Consider the following 26,616-nt stretch of genomic DNA (forward strand, 5'->3'; position numbering starts at 1 on the left):
GGGTAAACTAGAGCCTCTGTGTGCACAGATAGGACATGAGCTAAAATTATGTTTGACTTCAGAGAATCTTTCAAAATTAAAAGCATGTGTTTTAAAACAAATTGCTGGTCAGTGGCTGGTATCTTTCTTTCCTTGTTGTGTTCAAGGTTAAGGGCTGTCCTGCACCTAGCCCTAAGACAGTCCCCACCTGCTCCCTCTGCTTAGATGCGGGTAGGAGCACTCAGGCCACTGATGGGATAGAAGGGAGGACAAGACGTTGTTGTGACCGGGTCTTTCCTCCGTCCAGGCACTGAGCTCCTAATCACTGCACCAACCCTGAGAGCTTTGCCCCTCTCTTTACAGGAGAGCAGGTGGGAGCGGGGGGAGAGGGATTCCCTGCCCCACCTGCAAGGTGTCACTCAGGAAGCCCGAAATCCAACCCAGGCTCCCAGGGGAGGGGACACCCATAGGGCGCTCCTGCCTCTCAGCCCCTCACAGTCACTATCCCGATGGTCTGAATGCCCAGATTCTTGACTAAAATGGCAAATGCACAGTTTTAAATGTTTCTGTCACCCAAAGCCCTTACAAACCCAGAATGAGCTTCCTGGCTGTCCAAGCAAGCCTCACGGATCTGGAGGGGGTCACTCGCCACGCTCAGTCTCATTAAGACTGTGGAGCCCACCTGACCTGCCGGGCCCTACAGAGAGGAGGCAAGCCCATGGCAGCCTCCCCGCTTCTCCTTTACGCACGTCCTTGCCCCACACCTGGGGCTCAGTTTCCCCATCTGTAAAATGAGTGTACCGCCTCCGTGTTGCTCAGGGCCTTCTGCTCTGACAGCCTGGGGACACATTCTCTGGATTTCCCTTTATTTTCCCCCAGTGCCTGTTGGGTGACTGGCAGCCTGACAGCTCTGGTAGACGGAGCAAGGAAAACAGATAGCGTCCCTTAGAAGACAGACATCTGCACCACAAAATCACAGGAACTCGCCTGCTGAGTCTTGACATTGCGACATTCGCCGCGCAGCTCCGTGTGCCATGTGTGTATCCCGGCGTGTCTGCTGGCATCTGCCGTGCTGCGGAGATAAAGGGCAGCCCTCCTTCCTTCCCAACCCCATCATTCCATTCATTCATTCATTCAACTTGCTCCTTTCACTCATTCACGGCCATCTCTCAGCACCGTAGGTTTGCCAGGCAGGGAGAGGGGACCTGGTTCAGCACCCGCCCCTCCACCCCCACCTCTGCTGTGAGCCTTCCCATCTCCATGCCATTAACCCAGCCATTCCCTCCATCTGGCACACCCTTTCCTTCTCTCTTGGCCAGCACGTATTTGTCTCTCCAGGCACAACTTGGAGGTCACTCCCTGCGGGAGTTTCCTCTTGATGGCCTCCCTTCTTGGGCCCATTAGCTGTCCCCTGTCTGCTGTCACAATTCCATGGGCTTCCAGATATCCTTGCTCTGTGTGCAATTGCATGGCATACTTCTTTCCCAGCTGGATTGAGAGCTCTCTAGGAGCTGGGGCTATGGTTTATTCAGTTCAGAACCCCTGTGGCTCAGCACAGGGGCTGGGCAGGAGCAGGTGCTCAGCAAATGGTGTTGAACAAATGCAGGCATGGGCGAGTGGGTGGGATTGATGAAGAAGAGAAATGTGGGGTTGGAGGGATGATGGGTGGGTGGATGGATGGGTAATATAATGAAGGATGCATTGGTGGATGATGGATGAAGAATGTATTGATGGATGATTGATGGATGGATAATGGATGGATGGGTAGATGGTTGGATAGATGATGGATGGATGGATGGATGGGTGAATGGATAGATGATGGATGAATGGATGGATGGATAGATGATGGATGGATGGATGGATAGATGATGGATAAATGATGGATGGATAGATGATGGGTGGATGGATGATGGATGGTTGGATGGATGGATGGATAGATGATGAATGGATGGAAGGGTGGATGGGCAGATGATGGATAGATAGATGGGTGGGTGGATAATGGATGGATAATGGATAGATGGATGGTTAGATAATGGATGAATGGATGGATGAATGATTGGATGGATGGACACGTTGGTGGTTGGTTGGACTTCAGCTAATGTGACAGGCACAGAAACTGTCACTCTGCTTAGAACTCATATTCACTCATCTCTTTGAGGACAATCCATCTCCTTTGGAACCTCCCAAAGACATACAAACTCAACTCTGGATAAGATGCTCCTGAGAGTACCCCATAAACAATGCAGCAAATGGCCAGTGATGTACAGGTCATGCAGGACAGAGGCCTCTGGGGCTCTAGGCTAGGATCCAAAAGGGCTTCAGTGTCCTTATTTGTAGGCTGGGATTGGCTTGGACACTGAGTTGGGCATCTTCCCACTCTGATACCACCCCAGGATTTGAGTCTGAGTCTAGAGAGTGGCCTTGAGGGTGGTGACCCATCAGCCAGCCTAGTACTGGGCTTAAGTGAACTATGGATAGATGGTTTGGTGCCCACCTCACATTCCTCTAAATATCACTGAACATATTTAATGAGTAATTCCTTGGTGCTTAGCCTGCCTCTCACCTGTACGTCTCATGCTGCCCCGGACTTCTGGTCTACCTCGCCCCGCCGCCCCAGGGAGCTGGCTCCAACTGCAAACCCAGCTGTGTCCTGACCCAGTGTGAAGGCTGTCAGGCACCGCCACGACCCCACACCAGCCCACCTGGAGCACGTCCTCTTCACCGCTCCCTGATCGGCCCTCCACAGTTGTTGTTGTTGTTTTTTTTTTTTTAAAGATTTTATTTATTTATTTGACAGACAGAGATCACAAGTAGGCAGAGAGGCAGGCAGAGAGAGAGGGGGAAGTAGGGTCCCTGCGGAGCAGAGAGCCCGATGCGGGACTCGATCCCAGAACCCTGAGATCATGACCTGAGCCGAAGGCAGAGGCTTAACCCACTGAGCCACCCAGGCGCACTCAATAGTTGTTTTTGAACCCCTCACTCCCCGTGGACCTCTGAAGCACAGCCCAGCCCGACACTGGCTTTCCTTGCAATGTTAATCCTTCCTTGCACAGACTGGGATGCAGGCCCCAAGCCCAGTGGTTCCACAGGCTAGTCAGCATACAAAGAATGCAGGGAGAGCATGTGCACGGGCAGCTTGGGTGTGAGAGATGTAGACCTAGCACACACTCGACTCTCACGTGGGCCTTTGTCTGGGCACAGACCTCAGTGAGGCCAAAAGTGCGCTGGTCCTAACGGCAACCCTGTCCCTGTTCTTCCCGACCAGGTAACCTGGGCTCCCAGCTGGTGGAATATAAAGAAGAAATGTACATCACGTCGGACTGTGGCCATACCTGGAGGCAGGTAAGGAGGCCGGGGGCCTGGTGCCCGCCACACACACTTTCTGCCGAGAACCCCTGCTGATGCATCCGATCTGTGGTTTCCCTGCCCCCCTCCCCAAGATGTGTCCCAAGACATGAGTCTTCAGCCTGCAGCCAGCCTGCCCAGCTGGACAGGGAGCTCCTCATAACAGGTGTTCATGTCTGCTGCATAAGCCCCTGCTGGGGAGTTAGAGATCTGACACGAATCTTCGATCGCTCAGACCCGTTTCCATCAGGCTCTAAGCAATGGGAGTAAATGCCGGGCCCAGGGGATCCTGGCACATGCCACATGGGCCCTTGGAGGCTGGGGCTGAGCTCTCCTGGGAGCCTAGAGGCGAGGAAGCAGGGGCCAGTGGTGCTCCCCAGGTTCCCATCAGGGGCAGCTGTTGGGGGAGAGCAGAGATGTGGAAGAGAAGGAGAATCTGGGGGAGAGGCCGGCTCCGGGGCCCTTGCTGAGTCTGGGTTGGGGGGCCTGGAAGGCATCTGGGGGGATGATTCGAGGTCACAGCAGGGCCCGAGAAGAGCAACAAAGCAGGGAAGCTGCTAACCACGAAGGTACCCTGTTTACCTGCAGCCTGGGTGTAAGGCCCTGACATTTTTAATAATATGCAAGAAACAAGGAATTCTGAAAAGGGCACAAGAGACTTACTGTGCTAGAATGTTTCTATTTCACGAAAGCCCGTGAAAGATGCCTAAACTTCCTGAAAGGTCACCATCCATCCATTTATTAAAGAAATGTGCCCCCTATTAGATGGAGGAGGCCAGGTAAAACAGACAAGGTGTCTGAATATTTGAGAAAACGAGGGGAAGGTGTTCACAGTGGCCCCTATTCTGCCATTTGCTGGCATTCCATGATCTGGGAGTGTGGGGATTGGTTGGGGCAGAGCAGGGGCCTGGCCTCCGTGGGTGGGGGCAGGGGTGCCGGAGCCCGGGGAGAGGAGAGGTGCTCCGTGGGTTTTGGAGCTGGGGCGGTGGGGAGGGGTGGCAGAGGATGGGCTGGGACGGTCACCCAAGGCAGGACAGCGTACTGGGCGCATGCAGACTGTGAAGGATGTAATAACACGTGTCTGAGAGGAGAGCTTTCAGAATATGAATTACAGATGACTGCGTATATACTGCTCAATGGACATAAGCTTTTGAAGACACAAGTTTGCTAGGATGATAAAAAAAAAAAAAAAACCAAAAAAAACAAAAAACAAACCAGAAGACATTCAGAAGCCCGGGGAGGTAGGGAGTGGGGAGAAATGGGGATGGGAGGCCCCCTGCCCCTGGGCCCTGCTGCCGGGGCCTGATGAGCCACAGAACGACCCCGTTGGTTGGGGGTCAGACCCCCGTGCCCCCTCTTGCAGAGTCTCAGGCTTATGGGAGTGGAGTCGCTCTGGGGGTGTCCGGGGTAGCTTGGAGACCCCCCATCTTTGGGGTGAGGGGACATGGTCAATGCTGTCTGTCCTCCGGGGAGGAGCCCCCAGCCGCTTGCATACACAGAGTTGCACCAGTGGGTATGAGGCCTGGGCCCGGGGTAGAAGCTGCTCCTGCTCTGGGACAGCCAGGCCCCGGGAACCCACAGATAGTGGTTTCATGACCGCATCCCGCTGCTCCACGGCCTGAGCACCCCAGGAAGAAAGTGGAGTAGGCCCCCCATGGAGCAAGAAGCTGGGTGCCCATGGTGCCAGCAGAGGCTTCTGCAAGTTCAGAGCGACAGGACCAGTGCTCCCGGGGAGACAGCTGTGTTTGCGGTGAGGGGCGCCCAGCACAACCCGAGGACCCAGCGTGGTTCTGCCGCTGTGCCTGGCAGCCCGGGGTTCCCAGAGAGGAGGCTCCTTGAATAGTCCCTGGAACAGGGAGCTCTCTCTCTCCTGGAAGAGAAGCCTGGCTGCTTGGGAATTCAGTTTCCTCAGGTGGGCCTCTGTCCCTCTGGCCTGTTTTCCCCCAGCACCCCAGGATTCTTGGGGCCCAGAGGTTCATCTCTGTCTCTGGTTTCCAGCACCCAGATGGAGAGGACCTGGAGCACCGATCCCAAGGCCACCAGAGGTGTCTCCTCCTATGTGAGCCCTGTCTGGGCCGCTTGAGTTTTGTCACCTGGAGACTTAGTGATGACTTATCCATTCATGCCCTTACGCATTCATTCATTCATCCCCGCACATGCTCCCTGAGCACAGGCCCCCTCACCTCTGAACTGAGCTGTGCTGGACCATAAAGAGGACCCAGAGGCAGGCCCCACCTGGGAGGAGCTCCCTGGCTGGAGGTGACAAGGACAAACAGTGTAGTAAGTGTCCTGGCTTGGGGCGCAGAGGCACTCCCCGCCCAGCCTGGCTTCAGGGAGGGCTTCCTGGAGGAGGTGGCACATCTGCTGGGGATTACTGTCAAATAGAGGTTTGCCAAACTCCCTGATCTTTTTCTTGCCTTCATGCCATCCACCGTATTGGTGTGCGAGCCCTTCCTGTGCCCAGGCTGCCTGTGGTGTTTATTCCCAGCGTTCTCGCCTCAGTGGTCTCATTCAATCATCCCTCACGCACGGAGTCTGGATGGCGTGGGAGAGCATGTGGAGGGCCTGGGGGATGCAGGGAGCCCTCGGGCCAGCCCTGCCTTGGGGAGCTGGCATCTGCTGGTGACCCCCAGCCTGTGCATTGACAGCTCTGCCCCCAGAGAGAGTGACCTGCCCTCGGGGTGTCACCCGCCCCCTCTGCAGGTATTCGAGGAGGAGCACCACATCCTCTACCTGGACCATGGCGGCGTGATTGCAGCTATCAAGGACACCTCCATCCCCTTGAAGATCCTCAAGTAATGCCACAGGGGCCCAGCATGGGGGGTGGGGGCAGGGCCAGGCACTGGGACACAGGGAAACAGGGAATAGCAATGCAGCATGGTCTGGGGGGCTGGAGGGAGGGCTTCCCAGAGGAGGTGACGTGTGAGCATCCACATGAGTTAGTCAAGCGGAGGAGGTAGGGCCAGGCAAGGAAGCCAGCCCAATGTGCCCAGGTGAGAGGGCGTTTGGATCAGCTTCAGACCTCTGAAGGGCGCTTGTGGGGGACTGAGGGCAGGTGTGAACTCTGGACTCAGAAGTCAGAGGACACCTGGGTGGCTCAATTGGTTAAGCATCTGCCTTCAGTTCAGGTCATGATCCCGGAGTCCCAGGATCGAGTCCCACATTGGGCTCCCTGCTCAGCAGGGAGTCTGCTTCTCCCTCTGAGCCTCCCCTGCCTCATGCTCTCTCTCTCTCTCTCTGTCCCTCATTCTATCTGTCAAATAAGTAAATAAATAAAATCTTTAAAAAAAAAGAAGAAGAAGAAGAAGAAAAAGAAGGCAGAGGTGGGAGAGCTCCAGGAAGTCAATATCACTTTAGTCTGAAAAAGAGTTTTCTGCACTGCAAGCTTATGACACCATGATACAATGCTTTGGGAGGTAGTAAGCTTCTGTCCCTAGCCTGGCAACCCTGGGCTGGGCTCAGGCATCACGTGGGGCTGTCCTGGATGTTCCAAGACCCTGATAACTGCCATCCACGGGCTGCAAAGCAGCTTCCTGGTACTCAGACAACACGCGTGGAACTTCTTGGCCATAGTGTTACTAAGGAGATGCGGAGGCCACTTGGTGCTGGTGGGTGGCTGCTGTGATCCCACAGCCCCTTAGCTGGGCAGTGCTGGCCTTGGGGCTCAGGCAGGGCTGGATCCAGGGACAGGGGCCGTGCTCCCGCCTGCCTACGGTGGTGATTCCCCACTCTCTGCAGGTTCAGCGTGGATGAGGGCCTTACCTGGAGCACGCACAACTTCACCAGCACCTCTGTGTTCGTGGACGGGCTGCTGAGTGAGCCAGGGGATGAGACACTGGTCATGACGTGAGTGCCACGGGAAGGGGACAGGCAGATGGCCTTACTGCTCTGGGGTGCGCTCAGCGCTGGCCTTCCCACCTCCCTCCCCGTCCTCCTCTCCTCTCTAACCTCACGCCTGCCTCCTCCTGTCTCCCTGTCCCCTGCCTGCCCCGCCCCCAGGGACGTCTGTCCCCTGCCCAGGATCGCCTGGGTGGTGAGGGCTGGAACCAGGTCAAGGGCAGCTCCGGTCCACTGCTCTAAGCTGCCTTCGGAGCTATCATCCTCATCATTGCCATTATTATTATGAGCTCCTGGCACCTCAAAGGGCTCCCAGGCCCACTGTACAGGGAGGACCCGACACACACATGGGCCCATGTGGGGCGGAACCAGGCTGTGGCCAGGGGCAGGCTGGGCTCTGGGGCTGCAGCTCTGGGCTCTGAGGCCTTTTGCCAACCTGCAGGGGGTGCCAGACCTTACTCCGGGCCAAACTCTGCTCTGGGCATGGTGAAGGGGGTGCTGGGGCAGCCCTGTTCTGATATGAGAGAGCAGAGCTTGACTGCCCTCCACACGCCCTCAGATGCCAGGGAGAGGGGCTCCAGCTCTGGAAGTCTCTTCTAGGGCAACTGCCCTCCTGGAGACTTATTCAGGTCGATCCAAGCACTGGGGTGGGGCCTGAGACTCTGCATTTCTAACAGCCCCCCGATTTTCTATATGCCTGGCCATGCTTGGCATAACCTGCTTTTACTGATGACACCTGTCCTGGGGAGACTACGTTCCCCAGAACGCACAGCGACCCAGAACCTGCGACTTTATTTGGAAGCAGGGTCTTTGCAGATGTCAGGAGGTCACACTACACTGGGGGGAGGGATGCAGACAGACCCACGGGCACACAGTGACCCAAGACAGACACTGGGTGGCGGGGCATGGGGGCCATAATCCCAGGACTGCCCGGAGCCCTGGGAGCTGGAAGAAGCAGGAGGGACCCTCCCCTAGAGCCTGCGGACGGGGCCCCACACTGTGAACACCTACGTTTCAAATTCATGGCTTCCAGGACGAGGAGAAAATAAGCTTCTGTTACTCACGGCCCTCAGTTTGTGGAAATGGTTGGGGCAGCCCCAGGAAGCTCTTGCAGGGCCCCGCAACCTTCCCTGCTCCGCTCAGGGCTGGGGGCTGCGGGTCGTGGACGGGGCGCCTCCACCGAGACTGACTCACTACATGCAGTCAGCCTCCTTGCGTTCTCTTTCTCTGGGTGGACGGAGCTGAAGCTTCCCCAAGGCCCAGAGAGTTGGGGGGAGTGTAGCACCTCCTCCTGCTGACCGGCCCCCTGAGCTCCGCACCTCGGAGACCACGGAGGCCAGCACTTCTCCAGTCTTTCCAGCATGGCCCGCCATGTGCCGCGCTCTGTTCTGGGCACCAAGGATCCCGAGGACTCCCAGAGCTGGCTGTCCAGTGGGCAGACGTCACATTTAAGTAGAGAGTGGCCCCCTTTCTCACTAGTGTGAACGATGCCAGTGTCCCAGGGCCAGCTGGTGGGGTGGGGAAGGGCCGTGCTGGGGCCTGGCATGTCTTGGGCATCTTGGGGCAGCTGACCTTGAACTGGGATGGGGTGGATAAGACACAGGCTCAAGGATGGGCTGTGGGTGGGGAAGGAGTCAAGTGCTTCCCCCACGTTAGGATTTGGACGGCCCATCTGCTCTGCCTGGATCCATGTTTCCTGGAACCAACAGGCCTGGCCAGGAGAGAAGCCGGCAGCAGGACCCCTGTCCCCATGGGCGCAGCCTGTGGGGGCCATGTGCCCTGCGGCGGGCCGGCTTTATTGCCTGGTTAGAGAACAATTCGCATGTTGTGTGCCCTCCAGCTTCCAGGGGGCCTCCAAGCTGGACCTCCACTGCCCTGCAGAGGCCTACATAGATGAACCCCCAAACTTAGACTCAAAATAGCAAAAAACCGCCCAGCACAGACAGTACTGTCCGCCCCGCCTGGGTCTCCCTCCGCTCTGAGCAGGGCCAGGCTGTCCCTCCGTTAGCAGGGAGACTGGGGGAAGGGAGCCCTGAGCTCCTCTGCTACCTGGGGGGTGTGGCTGGGAGCACGGGCCTGGACACCACTGACCACTGCAGACCACCCCACTTCTGTGCCCACGTCCCAGGCTTCTGGGAGCTGTGGATGGCATGGGTCAGTACAGGAAGCAGTGAGTGTGGGCTCCTCGCTTGGGTGCTTGAGATGATTGGGGTAGGCAGCACTCTGAATTCCTGGCAGGTGGAAATCCAATACAGTGACCCTCGTTGGTGGGGGAGGTGTGGGAGGGAGGACCTTTCCTGTCACCAGGACAGAGGTGGCGTGGTGCCCTCCCAGCCTCTTGAGCAGTGTGGCCCCTTGGCAAGGGCTCTGGGGACGCCTTGCTGAGCACCTGCTGCCTGTTACGTCATGTCCTTTTGTCCTCATAAGAAATGTCCACGGAAGGAGGTGTCGTTCACCTCACTTTTGTAGGTGTTTAAATCTCAGTAGTTTGGCACCGAGGGAGTGGCAGGCAAGGGGCCCCTGTCACCTCAGCTCTGCCTGGTCCCCGGAGCTGGAGGCGACCCCGTGATGCTGTCCTGGAGACCCTGGCTGGGGTGCTTCCCCAAACACCCAGCCACCTCCATGCCCCCGCCTGGGGACGTGATATGTTCTCTGTGGCCCCGCGTATCTGTGCTGTCGCAGGCTCAGGTCTGGGTTGGGGGAGTGGGTCCTTCTAGGGCCGCAGCAAGGTGTCAGCCTGTGTGGGAAGCGGAGGGAGGGCTCCAGCCTGGGGTCCAATGCAGTGCTCTCCATCTGGGGTGTGACGAGAAGGCTGGTGTCTGCCTCACAGAAATGCCAGCGCTGAGGGTGGCAAGCCTGCCAGGCCAGAGGCCTCAGTTTCCCCAGCTGAGAAATGGGGACACTTTCGATTGTAGAACGTAGGGCTTGGTGCTTCAGGACACCAAGCCCCTGGTCCCACGTGTCACAGCACCAGGACCGGGGTTGGTCACAGAAACAACCCTATTTTTCGTCTCTCGGCCACAGAGTGTTTGATCCCCAGAATGCCAATGGCCAAATTCACAGGCAGGTGCTATAACTTGTTAAGGAGGAGGGTTCCTCCCTCACGGAGCAGCATCTCCACACGCTTTCCTAATGCCAGCTGACACGGGCCAGTCATATGGCACAAGAGGGAACGCATGGGAACCTGAGAGCAAACTCGTATGTCTCTGGGCTGTGGGAGCGTCCTCGCTGGGACCTGGCATCCTCCCCCGAGCCCTTGCTCCTTCTCTCCCTCTCTGTATCTCTGCGTCTCTCTCTCCCTCTCCATGTCTCTGTCTCTCCCCTGCTGTCCTGTTTCCTACAGTTGAGAACATTTTCTCAGGTGACTTTTTTACCCAGATCTACCCAAAGTTCATGTCCCAGCTGCACACCACTGCCGCCTTTCTGGACGTGTCCCCCCCCCCCAGCTGGCTCCCCATTGCCCACCCACCCCTCCCCGTGCCACGCCCAGGGCCGGGGGTGGGGGCTGTTTACAGGGCGGCGGGGGGTGCTCCTGGCCCACATTGCCCCACGTGGCCCCTTCTCTCCTATTAACCGTGAGGCAATTCACGGGCTGCCTTGGGCTTGTTCATCCTAAAACTCAGAATGAACCGGGTGACAGATATTTCTGCGTTTCAGCTGCGGCTCTGGGAGCCCTGCCTGGAGCTGACTATGGAGATCAACCCAACCAGCCTCTTTGGGATCAGGGTGGGAGCACAGTGAGGCTGAGACTTTCCCGGCCGGGGACAATGCTCTGTGACGGTCTCGCCCCGCCAGCACTAACCGTGCTTCCCCAGCACCTCGCCCCAGCCCCAGCGGCTGACAGCGCTCCTCCGGGCAGTGGCCTTGGCTGCGCCATCCCCAGCAGGTCCCTTGCCAGCCTCAGTTTCCTTGTCTGTAAAGTGGGAATGACAGCAGTATATTCCTCAGTTTGGGAAAGGAGAAGATGAGACGCTGAGCCAGCGCCTCGCACGCGGTCAGTAGGTCATGTCAGCACACGTCCGATGTGCACTTGCTGTTCTCAGGATAACGTGGTTTTCAGGAGGGAGACAGGCCCACTCGGCATCAGGGGGCGCCATGAGTGCTCCATAGAGAGTGTCCCTATTGAGATAGGATCCCCACACTCTGTTTCCGTAAAGCCTAGCAGGCTTTGTTCAGGAGATGGGAGACAAGGCTGACCATAGGGGCAGGTCAAGGCTGGGACAAAGGGAGGCTCAGGGGCCTCAAGGACCCGAGGAGGTCCGCGGCCAGCCTGCAGAGCTGGGGGCTTTCATCTGCAAAATAAAGACAGTAGTATCTACTTCAAGGCCTGTTTTGGGGAGCAGAGGAATTGCTTCATGTGCATGTGGGTGAAGCCCTTGGTGTGTGCCTGCGTACCACACAAACCATTGCCAATCCACCAGCAGTCCTGAAAGGCCAGAGCTACGGTCTCCAGTCTAAAGCCAAGGAAATGGGTACACAGAGAGAATGAACCTACCCAAGGTCACAGATGCAGGAAATGGGGCATTGATCCAGGCCTGCCCCGCACAGGGCTGCCCTGTGAGAGCAAAACTTTTCGATATCAGCCTCAGACCTTCAGAACCAGCCGTCAGGTCCCCAAGAAAATACTCAAGACACTTCTCACCTACCATCCTAGAATGGGGTTAGGATCCTTCCAGGTCATGATTGTCCTTCCCCAAGTATCCTGTCCCTGTCAACCTGCTTGGAAGGGGATCGAATACAAGGTGTATCACCTCCACCACCCAGATGCTCAGCCTCTGGTGATATATCCCAAATGCGGCAGGTTGGACGGGGGAAGGACCCAAGGAATGCAGGCTAGGCCCCTCTTCCGTGGTGATCTTTGGAGCCCCTGAAATAGCAGTCCTTGAAGAAAGGAAGGGATCTGGATACATGGTAGGTGCTCAGCAAGTGACTGCTACAGGCTGAGGGAGAGGAAATGGTCCAAGCAAGCTGTGTGATCTAGGGCAAGTTACTCAGCCTCTCTGTGCCTCAGTCTTCCTTTCTGTGAAATAGGGGTGGACTCGTCTCACGAGGCTGTGGTGAGGATTAGACCAGACAGCATAGAAGGGACCCCTAGCACACCATGGGTACCCCGTACACAGCTGGCTTTTTAAGAGCACCCATGGTGTGCCATTGCCCTGCTTTCTCCACTCGCCAAGGCTGGGGCCACATTATGAACAGGAGGTGAGCACGAGGCTGGGGGGTCTTCCCATCCTGCTATGGTAACCCCTTATGGTGGCTTGTTACCTTTCCTTGGATGGCTGGTTGCACCTGGAAAAAACAGCCTGTGGCCCAGCTTTGCAGAGTTAGGTGTCCATGGCTCATGTCCCTGGCACGGTGACCTCGGTATCTGTGGACAGACACCCCCACACACACCGTGAGACCGGCCTGGGTGTCTGCGGGTTAGACACCTGGTGTGGTGATGCCAACAGAGGCAAGAGAAGCACCCTGCATCCAGCTGACCCCTGTCATTTGGTGGAACAGAAGGAAGGACCGTGGAAGGCCATAGAAGGGCCTGGATGGCCGCTGAGGGGCCCAGGCGGCCGCTGGGGGGCCTGGGCTCCTGACACGACTGTGTCCACTTCCTCGTCCACTGAGGGGAACCGTGGGGGTGACCTCCACCTGTGCCGTCCGCGAGCCACAGACAGCGTGTGACCCTTGTGGGGACACTGGGGGCACCACCACCAGGAACACAGGCCTGTAGACGGCTATGTACGGTGCTGGCTGAGACTCTGGGAGAGTGCAGGAGAGCTGTCACTGGGCCCGCAAGCGGAGGACCCCGAGGCCCCAAGGGGAAGTGGTTCCCACTGTGACGTGGGCCGGGCTAAGGTGATTTCCCTTCCCTCTTCCTCCCTCCCCAGCGTCTTCGGCCACATCAGCTTCCGCTCCGACTGGGAGCTGGTGAAGGTGGACTTCCGGCCCTCATTCTCCAGGCAGTGCAGTGAGGAGGACTATGGCTCCTGGGACCTGACCGACCTGAAGGTGGGCCGGGGCCCAGGGCCCGGGCTGGGGCAGGAGGTGGCCTCCTCTGCCCGTGCACCCCCGTCCTGCGTGGCACTGGGAGCCTCACCTCCAACAGGCCCCCAGAACCCCAGCAGCCCTGAGATATGCAGTCCTTCGGCTGGATTTTCTGGCCCTCTCTTGGTGCCTCTGTTGCTCTGAGTGTTCAGGGACACGGGGCCACAGGCTGTGACCCCACTGCGCAGTCCAGTGTGCTTGGGGTCCGGGACTTGGGACATGGTGGGTGGGTAGCACGGGGCCTGTGTCATAGATTACCAAACACCCTGGGGAAGGGGCAGTCTGGGGCATCCCCACCCTATAAGCTCAAACACATAGATGTTTCTAGAACAAAAGGTAGACTAGTCACACTAAGTGAAATAGGTAAGGGCTAAAGCGGCAGCAGCGCAGTGACCCCTCAGGCCCAGGGGAAGAGTGTACATAATGGGTGCTAAATGGATGCTTGCGGGTCAGGATAGGAGAGAGGCTGCCCCCACTTGACCTCAGGCACACCACTTCTGCTCTGGCCCTCAATTTCCCCATCTGGGAAAGGAAACTCACCCCTGTCCCCCATGGCTGCCTGGGTGTTGAGACTCAGCTGTTTTCTGGGGACGGGCATGAACAGTAGTCCAAGCCACTGGAGGGCAATGGCCCTTCTTGGCCGGTCCTCACCCCGCGTTCCCATGGCAGGGCGACCGCTGCATCATGGGCCAGCAGAGAAGTTTCCGGAAGAGAAAGTCCACATCCTGGTGCATCAAGGGGCGGAGCTTCACGTCGGCGCTTGAGTCCCGGGTGTGCAGGTGCCAGGAGTCGGACTTCCTCTGGTGAGGAATGCGCCAGGGGCTGGGCGGGCTCTCTGGAACCCTGAGCAGCTTCACGACCTGGTAGCTGCGGGTCTGAGACTCAGTCCTCCCGCCTTACTCTGTGCCTTAGAGCCAGGCAGGAGCCCAGCTGTGTTCCCGGGAGGAGCACGGGGAACTCAAGGGCGTGCGACCCCCACCCACCACAGTGACCCGCTCACAGCGGGAAGGGCCCTAGGAACCAGGGAGGTGTCCCCGGGCGCAAACGGTGCCCATCCAGCCCTTCTGCGAGTTCCAGAGCCTGGTTCACGAAGACTCTGGCCGCCTGCCTCCCTGGCCACCCTCAACCCTTGCTCTCCTGCTCCCCGTCATGTGCCTAACACCTCCACCTGTACCTCCCTCACCGGCATTGACGGGGCTCCTTGTGCAGTGCTCCTCCCCTGTCTTCCCCTGGCTGTCCACTGTGCTTCCTTTGAGATTCAATGCACCTCCTCCAGGCAGCCCTCCAGGACACGTAGGCTGGGCTCAGTGCTCTTCTGGATGTTCCTAGAACCCCCTCTGCAACCCTTCTTACCGGGAATGTAACCCTAATTTCCAGGCTGGGTAGGGCTATGTGTCCCCACAAATGGGTGTATTGCAGACCCTTGTGGTGCGGACCCCCACCCGCCCGTGACCGCTCCCATCCCCACCCAAGCCTGTCTCCTGAACCCTTCTCCTCTCCTCCAGCGACTACGGATTTGAGCGCTCCCCATCCTTGGAGTCTGAGGCCAACAAGTGCTTTGCCAGCTTCTGGTTTAACCCCCTGTCCCCACCAGACGACTGTGTCCTGGGCCAGACCTACAGCAGCAGCCTCGGGTGAGTGTGGCCCGGCCTCCTCGCGGTGCTGCAGGGGCAGAGCTGCGGGAAGAGAGGTCAGCCGAGGCTGCCCTATTGGCTGGGCCCCTGGGTCACCCTGGGCACTGGCCCTGCAGGGGCTCTATCTGCACCCACATGGGCAGCATCAGGGACAGAAGGTGCTTTGAGATAGCTCTGAACAGAGAACGAAAGCGTCGGGTACATGAAGCTGTGAGCCTGTGGCTTCAGGAGGTCCCAAGGCACTCTACTTTAAGGTCTCTGTTTCACTTTGAGGCAGTTTTGGGAGGGAAGAAAATGTTAGTGGACGTACTACAAAATCCCCATTACCTCCCCTGGGGAAGGGGCAGGGGCAGAACTTGAGGAAGCAGGATCAGATGTTGTAGGTTTTGGCCTTAGCAATATAAGTTCTATCATCCATCGATCCATCTACCCATCTTCCTTCCATCCATCCTTCACCCATCATCCCTCCCTCCCTCCATCCATCCATCCTTCTGTTATTCGCCCATCATCTATCCATCCATCTATTCAACATTCCATCCATCATCCATCCATCCATCCATCTATCCATCCAACATTCCATCCATTACTAACCCATCATCCATCTATCCATCATTCACCCATCATCCCTCTCTCCCTCTATCCAACCATCCATCCATCCATCCATCCATCCAACATTCCATCCATCTTTAACCCATCATCCATCCATCCTTCCATCATTCACCCATCATCCCTCCCTTCATCCTTCCCTCCCTCCGTCCTTTATCCTTCCATCCAACATTCACCCATTACCCATCCATCCATCATCCATCCATTCCCCTTCTATCCATCCATCCATCCATCTCTCTTCCATCTATCATTCACCCATCATCCGTCCAGTCAGCAGCCACAGCCACCTCTCTTGTGCACCCACTAGGGCTTGGCAAGGAGGGACTCTTGCAGAAGTATCAGAGCCGGGGCCCACATCACGGATGAAGGATTGCGTGTCATACCATATGACATTCTGGGCATCAAGGCGCCGTGGGGGGGGCGGGTAGCTCCTAGACTCTATTTTCTTCTGAATTAATCCAATGTTTTGTGTGATAAACCCCTGAATGTGTGTCTCAGTGGTTGAGTTCTGGGCGCAGGAGGGAGCACCAGGCTCAGGGAGGGGGACAGAGCCAGGCTCTTGGGCCGTGATGATGCTAGTTTTATGGACCCAGGGTCCTGGTGTAGCCCGAGGGAGCTTCACAATCAGCAAGTCAGGTGATGCCACTCTAGACATGGTTCGCCCGGGGTCTCCTAACATGTTCATCAGAGCCCATGGTCTCTGGCCCCCAACCCCTGTCCAGCCTCCTCCCAGTCCTGTTCTCTACTCTGGCTCCAGCTGCCCATCCCAGGACCTTTGCCCATGCCAGTCCTGCTGCCTGGGTGCCCTTCCCTGACTTGCTCACCCTTCCGACTTCTGCCAAAAGCTGCTCTCTTGGGGACCAGTTCCCAGAGCTCATGGGTGGTGATTTTACCTTGAGGGAGGTAGTGTGGCACAGTCTGCCACTCCCACCGCGCAGTCCGCCCTGCAAGGGCAGGGGCTATATGGTCCGCCCGTCCCCCAGCAAATACGCTATATGAAGGAGGCACTGGGTCAGGTGTCCTCTAACCAGATGGTGAGGGAGGGAGCCCCGAGGGGGTGCGGCAGCATCAAGGCCACAGCCGAGCCCCGGCCTCTCTTGGGTGCACTTCTCAGCAAGGCCCCAGCATCAGGACTGTGCCCAGTCACACCCTTGGCTGCAACGACAACAGGTGTTGAGGTTGTCACAAGTCCTGTGGCCACACAGGGAATCGTCCAGCGCCGGAGCCGACCCCACCCTTGCTGGCTGCCCCCCCGCCACGCCTGGCCTCTCAGCTGCGACACAGGGCAGCGATGGCCCTCGATGGGGCCAAGAGGAGGCCCGGAGGCCAGAGGAAGCCACCAGTGAGAGCCACACCTCGCCACCAGTGAGGCCCCGCCAGGCCGTGGGGCCCGTGCCCTCCCCCCACCATCCCACCATGGGTGCAGACCCTGACCCTCCCTGTGGCCACAGGTACCGGAAGGTGGTGTCCAACGTGTGCGAGGGTGGCGTGGACCCCCGGCAGAGCCCCGCGCAGCTGCAGTGTCCGCTCATGCGGCCCCGGGGCCTGCAGGTCAGCATCCGTGGCGAGGCCGTGGCCGTGCGGCCTGGAGAGGACGTCCTGTTTGTGGTGCGGCAGGAGCAGGTGAGCGCAGCGTGCTGTCCACCTGGGGCCACTCCCACCGGACCAGCAGGGGAGGTGTGTGTGTGTTGGGGGCGTGTCCCTTCTGCCTGCGGTTGCTTTGGAGCAGAATCTTCTAGGCGGGCCTTTTCCGAGCTGAGGGGGTAAGAGGGGGCTGGAAGCCCCTCCCCAGGCCCCAGGCAGTAGGGAGAGGACGGGAACCAGACCACCGAGGACTGTGAAATATGAGGGGGTCACTGGGCCGCCGGCACACACGGCGGGGACCCTTCTGTGCATGGCAGACTGTTTACTGGACTCTGAGGCTTCCAAGATGTGCTCATTCCTGTGGGTGGCAATTTGTTAAACCTCTAATTATATTGATTTAATTAATCTGGAATCTTAAGAAAAGCAGAAAATTTAAAAAGAAAAACAAAAGTATTATTTATAATCCCAGAACCAAAGATAAATCCCGTAGGTAGATGATATTGTATGGATTTAATTCTATATCATATATACAAATATGTAAACTCCCTCCCTGTGTTCTCTCTTTTCCTCTTTAGTATAAGTGTTACATATTCTTCTGCCTTAAAAAAGAATTTATACTCATGGTGGAACATTGGGAAAACACCCAAAATGTCAAGAATATAAATATTCCCCAAAACCCTGTTCCCCCCGCAAAGGTAACAACTGCGAGGTTTTGTATTTTCTTCTAGCCTCTTAAAATTAATATACAGCATGCTTATTTTTCTGATTATAAAAGCAGCAAACTCCCTGTAGAGCATCCAAAAACAGAAATCAGAAAAACTTGCCAAGAGGCAGGAAATTCAAAGTGACAGAATCTCACAGAGGAGACGCCACTCCGACCCCCAGGGAGATCCGCCCCCGGACCGCTGTCCCCACACGCGGCTCCGTTGGGCACTCGGATCTTTGGTTAACAAATACACTGAATGAAGCAAGTTCGGCTTTATAACTCTGTGTGTGTGTGGTTTAGCACATGTCCTTCCAAATATGGTGCCCAGGTGATGACAGAAGTCTCTGGTGTCCAATGTGTGCAGATGGGGAAACTGAGGCCAGAGGGCACAGAGCTGTATGTGTGAGAGCCCATGTGCCGTGGTGGGGAAACCCCGGCTCGGAGAGGTACAGTGACTCCCTCGAGGCCATGCAGTATCAGGTGACAGAGCTCCACGTGGACAGCATCTGGTCTGTGGTCCCCAGACTTGGGCCGGGCCCGGGGCAGGTCCCAAATCCCACCTGCCTCCAGGCCCTGTGCTGATGAGTCTGGTCCTGAGATTCATGCTCAGGGTCTCAGGGGTGGTCCCAGGGTGGGGGTCGGGCATCTCTCACAGCAGCATCTTGATGTGGCGGGAGGACAATGCCCCCTCCCCGGGTGGGACCCCTGGACCCTCAGAGTGGACCCACCAACTGCCCAAGTTCTAGCACAGACTTCCAGGAAAAATGGCTGTTTGCTGCCCCCTAGAGCCTTCCATCTGGGCAATGCGGTCATGTTGGCTGATTCCCCGGCCAGAGCCAGGCCAGGCCAGGCTGATCAGCCCCGCCGCCCCGTGGTCCCCAGCCTTGCTTCATTGGGTCGCTGGCGTGACCGAAAGGTGTCCTTGCAAGAGAGGTCTCTTAGCGCACTCCCCTATGTGGAGGGGCCGCTGACTTCCTCCCGGAGGCGGTGGGGGAGTGTGGGAGCTTGGTGGGAGTGGACACGTATTCACACCTGCTCACACACACTCACTTCTCACACACTGACCTCAGGAACTTGCACATGCCTTCCCCACGTGTTCACACAGTCGTAACCAGTCACACAGACACTTCTTCACGCTGACATGCAAGTCACACCCACCTGCCCTCCTGCACGGGCCAAGCTGCCTGCGGAACTAGCTGGGTCTGGGGCCGGGGCCAAGTTCTGTAAGCATCTGAGAAGTAAGAGCTGATAGAGATCCCAGAAATAGACGCGCACAGAAGCAGGAGTGGAAGTGTCCCAGGAGAAGGAGGACAGTCCTCAGCAAACAGACTGCCAGCAAAAACGAGCCTCAGCTGGAACCTGACGCCTGATACCAGATCGTCTCAGGATGGACCACGGAGGTCAACAGAATGTGAAAAACTAGCCGTCCTCTGGGAAAAAGATAGAAAATATGCAGATCCAGGGCCAGGCCAAGGGTTCATAGAGTGGATGCCAAAAGCATCATCCCTAAAGGAAATTTAGTGAATCAGACTTTGAGTGAGACGCTCATATGCTGAGGAAAGCCCCGTAGAGAAGGTGAAAAGGGAGCTGTGGAGGAAATACTTGCCCGGCACGCATCCAGCGAACGCTGGGAACTAGAACACAGAGAGTAGGAAGAAAACAACGCTCCAGTTAGGAAACGGGTCAAGGACATGGAGGGACAGTTCATCGCAGATGAGGAGCAGGTAACTGGGGAGCCCACAAATGTCGTTCAGCTTCACTGGCCGTTAGGGGAGTGTGACTCTAACCCCGATGACAGGTCCCTGTAGGTCTAGGAGAGTGGCCCAAGTAAGACACAGCGACACCACCAAGCGCTGGCGAGGGCGGAGAAGCTGGGCCCCTCATACTCAGCAACTGGGAGCAGAGGACGGGACCACCACACTGGAAAACCCGGGGACAGTTTCTTAGAAAACTGAACATGCAACCACACTGTGACTCAGCACGTGTGCTCCTGGGCATGTGTCTCAGAGAAATGAAGGCCTGTGTCCACGCAGGACCCTGCACGTGAATGTTCCTGGTAGCTTTCTGGCCGGAAAGCCAGAATGTAGGAACACCCAGACGTCCTCTGAGGGGCGTCTGCCTGAACAGTGGCAGCGGCCGCTGCGTGGGACATGACTCCGCGGTGAGAAGGAGCAGATTACAGACACGTCATGACCCGGGTGGGGCTCTGGAGAATTGAAATGAAGGAAAAAGAGGCAATCCCAGCAAGTCCGTGCTGTCAGATTCCGTTTATGGGATGTTCTCGAGATGACAGCATTACAGAAATGGAGGACAGAGGAGTCGGGGGCATGATGGCGGGGGCCGGCGGTGGCTTAGTGGCTCTGCACCCCGACATTCTGGTTTCGATGGGCGTTTGCTCCGGGCGTGCGGTACGGGGCACACGGGCTGTCTTGGTTCCTACAAACTACATGGAAACTGGCGGTTGTTTCGGGACAAGATGTCCACATCTCCTTGATGTGCACAAGATGCAGCAGTGTGCAGGACGGGGTTACGGGGATGGGTCTCCTTGTCTATGGCTGTGGCTGCTGAACTCTGTTCTGATCGTGGGCAAAAATGACAAGTTATTTTGACGAAGTAAAACGTTTAAATCATTCAGCGGGCACCCATAGGTGGCCTGCAGGCAGGAACATGGGGTCCCGAGGCACACAGTGACGCTCTGTGCACCTGGGAGCCACGGGGCTTCCCAGGTACGTCTGGCTTGCAGGTGGTGGGCACCAAGCCCCTGCCCTCCCCACCCCGGAGCAAGGCGGGCTTGAGATCCCGCTCCCCTGGTCCCCGTGAGCCTGCGTGTCCACAGGAGCCCTGGATGGTGATCCGATCTGCCCCGCGGTTCTTGCCCAGCACATGGGAACAATCGGATGGCACATAAGCTGTTGTCCCAAGTCACGTGTGCTGCAGGCACAAAACCCCATGGGCTTCTCTCCCAGTTTCAAAGGCTGGAAGCCCGAAATCAAGGCATAGACAGAGCTGGGCTCCCACTGGAGGCTCTGGGGAGGGATTCTTCCCTGCCTCATTGGTTTCTGGGGTGCTGGTGTCCCTGGCTGTGGCTCTGTCTCCACGGACTCTCCCCCGTCCCGTCATCATGTGGCCGTCTCATCTGGGTCCCAAGCCCCCACCTCTGCTTGTAAAGATGTGGCCACTGGCTGGGGGCCCGTCTTACTTCAGCGTGACCTCACCTTAACTAATCGCTTCTACAAAGACCCTATTTCCGAATAAGGTCCCATTCTGAGCTCCCCCGGGGGATGTGGATTTGGGAGCATAGACCCTGTTCAACCAGCCACCGTATTTGTGGAACAAGTTGAGTGAATGTAATTTATGGGAAAGATTTCAAGGCTCCACAGGCGTAGAATGAGGGGATCATAAGCAGTCAGCGTGAATCCTGTGTCACTCTGGGTCAGCAGGAGATGATTTTGGGGGTGTTCCTGCAGGGGTAGGATGGCAGGAAGGGGTGATGGGGCAGGGGAGGGGGCAGAGGTAAAGTGCGAGAACTCTTTCTTGACACCAAGTGGAGAAAGATACTGTTTCTGTTTCCTTCCCTGGATTTCCTGCGCCTCAGCCCATGCCAGGTGGCAGGTGTAGCTCTGGGGCCCCCAGGACCCGCGCCCTTTGAGGGGAGGAGGGACGGGATGGAGAGGATGCAAGCTGCTGCTGACCCCTTGGCTGTGCCATCCTTCCGAGTGGCCTTGCGGGATTTCCTGCAGGGTGACGTCCTAACCACCAAGTACCAGGTGGACCTGGGGGATGGCTTCAAGGCCGTGTACACGAACCTGACGCTGACTGAGGACCCCATCCGGCACCGCTACGAGAGCCCCGGTGTCTACCGCGTGTCTGTCAGGGCGGAGAACGTGGCTGGGCATGACGAGGCCGTGCTCTTTGTCCAGGTCAACTGTAAGTCAGCAGCCCCTTTGAGGCCCAGAGTCCCCCTTTCCCGGGGCAGAGAGAGAACCTGGGCCCCAGGGGCACGCAGGGAGTCCTCTGGGGTGGCAACAGGACCCCAGTCTGGCGAGCCCGTGGACGGGGAGCAGGCAGGCTCAAGTCCATGCCCTTGGCGGTGTGTGCGGTGGTAGGGTGGGGGTGATGAGGGAGGAAGTGATGAAGGTGACCAAGAAGCCCCCTCTGAAATAGCCAGGGCCTCGGTGTCCCCTAACCCCGGGCTTTCCCGCGACCTGCAGCCCCCCTCCAGGCCCTCCACCTTGACGTGGTTCCTGTGGTCGGCGTCGACCAGGAGGTGAACCTCACGGCTGTGCTGCTGCCCCTGAACCCCAAGCTCACTGTGTTCTACTGGTGGATCGGCCATAGCCTGCAGGTGCGCGGACCCCCAGGGCGGCCCCTGCTGAGAGCGGGGGGCCGGGGTAGAAGGACACAGGGCATGACTCTGTGGAGCTGACACGAGCACAGCCTGGCCTTTCTCCCGGAGCCGCTGAGCGGGTCTGGCCATGTCTGCATCCGGCAGCTGCGGAAGAAGGCAGGCTGGCCCCTGCCTTTTCCTGGGGAAAGAGATGTAAACAAAGCAGGTGACCTGAGCTGTGATGAGGATCACGGGAAGGGGACTGGGGGGCTGCTGTGAGTGCCAGGGAAGATCGGCCGTTTCTAGTCTGGGTGTTGGGTGTGGTCAGGGAAGGCTTCATGGAGGAGGGGACCCTTGGGGCTGGACCGGATGTCAGAGGCCTCACCCAGAGCCCTAAATTGTGTCTGGAAGCAGTGGGGAGCCACAGACAATGGCCGGTTGGAGGCCTAGTTGGTCTCTGTGGGCAGAGCTGCCCATCCTTAGCCTGAGGTCCTCAAGACCCATAGAGGGCTGTCCTCTCATTTGGAGGGCTGCTGCCCTGCGTTCATGCAGAATGACCCCAGCAGTGGCTAAAGGCCCAGACGCAGAGGCCTGGGGGGGGGGGGGGGGGGGGGGGCCCGGCCGCGGGTCGTTTGTATGTGGAGGGTTGAGGAAGGTGCCAGGCTCTGGATTCAAATCACAGCTCAGCTACTTTGAGCCCAGCAATTCGGGCAGGTCTGGAAGGAAGGGTACACTGGGACACTTGGTCCAGGCTGCATTGGCTTAGAGCTGGTGGCTGGGGGTGGGGGTGCCCCCACGTTCTGACCAGAGCAGGGGAGTCTGAGCATTCTCGGTGAGGCCCTAGGCAGTGGGGTGGCCGGCTGTCCTGTGTGGGGCTGCCCCCTGACCCCCGGGCCTGACCCCCACTCACGTCCCCTGCAGCCCTTGCTCTCCTTGGAGAACTCCGTGACCACGCGGTTTGCAGACCCAGGGGACGTGCGCGTGACGGTGCAGGCGGCCTGTGGAAGCTCGGTGCTGCAGGACTCCACGGTGGTCCGCGTGCTGGGTGAGCCCCCTCCTCGGGCATGCCGTGTGTCTTGTCCCTTGTGGGGGCCCCAAGCTCAGGTGATGTAAGCCACAGACGCCCTGCGTATGCGGGGCAGCCACAGGCTCAGGGAGGAGCCAGTGAACACTGCTCAGACGCTCCCCGGCTCCCTGGGCCTCAGTTTCCCCCGTCTGTAAAATGAACACAGACACGTCTCTGAGTCTGTGGCACTCATGGGCCTCACACAGCACAGACCAGGGGATGGCTGAGTGACCTGTCGAGGGTACTGGGTGATGCCTCCCAGGAGCCTGACCTCTCCTGCCACCTGTCACCTGAGCCCCCTAACACAGCCTTTGTGGGGACTCAGTTCTGAATCTGTACCCCATTTTCTGTGCTCACTGGGGGTCCCCAGACCCTCAAGGGAGACATTTACCATAGGAAATTCATCCTAAGCATGGAAGAGACCCCACCCCTCAGCCCACCAATGAAACCTCATGTGGCTTTGAGAACAGCCTCGCGCATGGACAGCAGCCATCAGTTAAATATTTAGCAGGCCTGCCATGGCTGTTCCTTCATTCACAAACACGTGCGCAGAGGGTCCTGAGCCCAGAGCTCGGGAATAGCACCCCCTCCCGCTGTGAGATGCTGAGTTCTGCTCACAAAGCACGTGTCCCTTGGGCCATTAATCCCAGCAAAGCCTCTCCCGTTTCCCAAGTGGGAAACCCGGGTTTCAGGAGGCACATGGAGAGTACAGTGAGCCCCAAGTACCACCACTAGCAGGTGGCTCTGGAGTGGGCCTCTGAGCCAGGAACCCCGGGACATGTGCGGGAAAGGGAAGGTAGGGCCTTGGCCCTCGCAGGACTCTTATTCTGGTGGGGAGACCAGCCCAGTGAAGTCCGAGGATCCCTGGTGGACGGAAGCCCAGTCTCATGGGGTATGTGCCTCCCTGAGAACGAAAGGGCAGATCTCACGGTGCAGGCGCTCAGCCCTCCCTCCCCAGGGGGCACCGTTCAGCAGTCATCTGTGCTGCAGTGATCACTCCTTGGTGCCAGTCAGTGAGGTGGGCCCTGCCTGGGCAGCTGCCGGCACAGGGAGGACTCTCATATTCCAAAAGCGAGCTGCCATGTCTGACCCTGGGCTGTCCTAGGCCATCCGGGGCTGGCAGTTGCCGGGAAACAGAGCCGCGCTGCCCAGGGCTAACTGGCTCCCCATCTCTGCATCTCTTCAGATCAGTTCCAGGTGGTGGCTCTACACTTTTCCAAGGAGCTGGATGCCCACAATCCCAACACCCCTGAGTGGAGAGAGGACGTTGGCCTGGTGGTGACGCGGCTGCTGTCCAAGGTGCCCCCCGCCCCCACGGGTACCCAGGAGAAGTGGGGGGTGGGAGGGCAAGGCAGAGTGAGGGGGCTGGTCTTTCTTTCGCTGCGGGACCAAGGTATCTCTGTGAGCTCTGCCCACTCTGAGTCATCTCTGCTGCCAGAGGCCAAGGCTTGCTCTGGCTGTGACTCCCCTCAGTCTCTTAATAATGCTGGTGATACCATCCTGGGCATTGAAGAGTGAATAGGAGTTCACTAGATGAAAGTGCATGGAGTGGGATTCTCAGGAGGCAGAGGGACCTCCGGAAGCTGAACTCCGTGGGTTGAAGGATTTTTATGGTCAGGAGCCCTGATGTCTGGGACGACGTTAGCCAGAGAGGGGCCTGCTCACCTTTACCCCGGCCATGGTGTGAGGAATGGACTAGAGGGGGCAGGCCTGGCCCAGAGGAGGCTGGTGTTGGTGGGGGCAGGACAGAGGGACCAGGAGAGCTGCAGGAGGGGAAACGTGGTGCTTCAGGGTCCTGGGGCTGTCCCCATATGTTCAGGGGTCAGGAATAGCTCACAGGACAGACAGCTGGGACTTGGCCAGGCCAAGATGAGCGAGAGGGTATTCCTGGGGGCCCCGGAGTGCGGCAGGGGACAGAGAAGGCAGGTGGCTCAGAGGGGCGCGTCTGTGTCCCCACAGGAGACCAGCATCCCTGAGGAGCTCCTGGTGACGGTGGTAAAGCCAGGACTGCCCACCTTGGCTGACCTGCATGTGCTCCTGCCCCCTCCCAGGCCCACGAGGAAGAGGAGCCCCACCAGTGACAAGGTATCCCTGCGGCCATGGGCCCCAGATTCTCTCTGCACTGACCAGGGTTTGAGGCCTAGTGCTGGGAGTTTAGGGGAGAAGTCTCAGTGGCTCATCATCACGGAGAGGCCCATTTCTTGCAAGTCACTGCCCGACACAGGCGGCTGGCCCTCCTCCATGGGTGGCTAACCCCCTCCCTGGGACCCAGATGGCCTTCAAGCTCACTTTTGGGGACTGGGGAGGCATAAGGGCACCCGGGGCCAGACTGCCCCACAGGGGGACATGCGCCATCTCCTTTCCCATTCTGCTGGCTGGTGCTGGTCACCGTGGCCCAGGCTGACAGGGAGAACCATGGACTCCCATGGCGCAGGTCTCAGGACTGAGCAGAACTCAGCCTCCATCCAGTCTGCACACATCTTCACTGCGTGTCTCAGCCTCCGAGTAATAGCCCTCACCTGGAGGGCCAGGCCAGGCATGGGGTGGAGACCCCAAGAGAAGCTGGAGCTTCTTCATGACCCCAGGGATGGCTGTCACTCTTCCCGAAACCGACGGCACTCTAGGTCACATGCAGAACCAGGACCCCTCCTGCGCGGCTGAGCCTGCGGTCAGCTGCTCCCCGAAACCACAGGCAGAGTTAGCAGACGGCACGGACATGGGAGCGCGCGGCTGTCCGTCCACATGCACGCACACAGGGAGGGTCACTGCAGCCCGCGGTGGCCACATGTGCCTCCACAGGCCTTGTTGGATGAGATGCGTCCCCGCATACCACGGGCTCTTACTCGGCCATGAAGAAGAGGGAGCTTTGATACCTGCTACCATCTGGACAAACCCCGCAGAAGAGGTGCTGAGGGAGGGAAGCTGGTCAGAGGCCACCTGCTGCGCGAGCGAGTGGATGGGAAATGTCCTTATTGGGCCAAGGCCCGGGGGCAGAAGGTGGAGGTGGTTGCTGGGGGCCAGGGGGTGGGGCTGCTGGCAGGCACCCGGTTTCTGGAAGGAAGGATGAAGATGTTCTGGAATCAGCAGTGATAGTTGCACAGATGCAAATAGACCAAAAACGGTAGAATTGTGCACTTGAAGGAAATACGTGTTATCTCAAAAAAAAAAAAAAAAGAGTCAGGAGCTCAGCTTCTCCCGACTAGTCTGAGACAGATGCTCCAGGAGGCCGTCTAGAAGACAGAGCAAGGCCTGCGGCACCTCGGGGGCTGGGCAGGCGTGTCTCCTTCTACAGCTTGGTGGGAGGTGCATCAGGAAGGTCAGAGGGGACACAGAGCTCCAAGGTCTCTCTGGCTGCCGCCCTGCCACACCCAGGCTGCCTCCTTGTTGACACATGACTGCCTGGGCCTGACGCCCAGCATTTCCTGAAGGGCATCTACACTGGGACCAGGGGTCCCTGCTGATGCAGTGTCTCTGGGAGTGGGACGGCAGACGATGG

The 26,616-nt window shown here is 58.1% G+C and overlaps 1 protein-coding gene across 2 annotated transcripts in view; it reads left to right on the forward strand.

Moving 5' to 3' along the window:
• The window catches only part of SORCS2 (sortilin related VPS10 domain containing receptor 2), a 421,402-nt gene that overhangs the window by 387,899 nt on the left and 6,887 nt on the right, over positions 1 to 26,616 (forward strand). For both annotated transcript variants that reach the window (XM_032855524.1, XM_032855534.1), the window contains exons 12-23: positions 3,245 to 3,321; positions 6,028 to 6,119; positions 7,063 to 7,170; positions 13,041 to 13,161; positions 13,867 to 14,000; positions 14,703 to 14,831; positions 16,889 to 17,060; positions 21,468 to 21,654; positions 21,939 to 22,072; positions 22,976 to 23,099; positions 24,307 to 24,419; positions 25,080 to 25,205. In XM_032855524.1, the coding sequence (XP_032711415.1) occupies positions 3,245 to 3,321; positions 6,028 to 6,119; positions 7,063 to 7,170; positions 13,041 to 13,161; positions 13,867 to 14,000; positions 14,703 to 14,831; positions 16,889 to 17,060; positions 21,468 to 21,654; positions 21,939 to 22,072; positions 22,976 to 23,099; positions 24,307 to 24,419; positions 25,080 to 25,205 (1,517 nt within the window). The remainder of the gene's footprint in view (positions 1 to 3,244; positions 3,322 to 6,027; positions 6,120 to 7,062; positions 7,171 to 13,040; positions 13,162 to 13,866; positions 14,001 to 14,702; positions 14,832 to 16,888; positions 17,061 to 21,467; positions 21,655 to 21,938; positions 22,073 to 22,975; positions 23,100 to 24,306; positions 24,420 to 25,079; positions 25,206 to 26,616) is intronic.

The sequence above is a fragment of the Lontra canadensis genome, unplaced genomic scaffold (genome assembly GCF_010015895.1).
Source record: "Lontra canadensis isolate GAN:19392208 unplaced genomic scaffold, GSC_riverotter_1.0 scaffold1, whole genome shotgun sequence".
NCBI classification, from domain to species: domain Eukaryota; kingdom Metazoa; phylum Chordata; class Mammalia; order Carnivora; family Mustelidae; genus Lontra; species Lontra canadensis.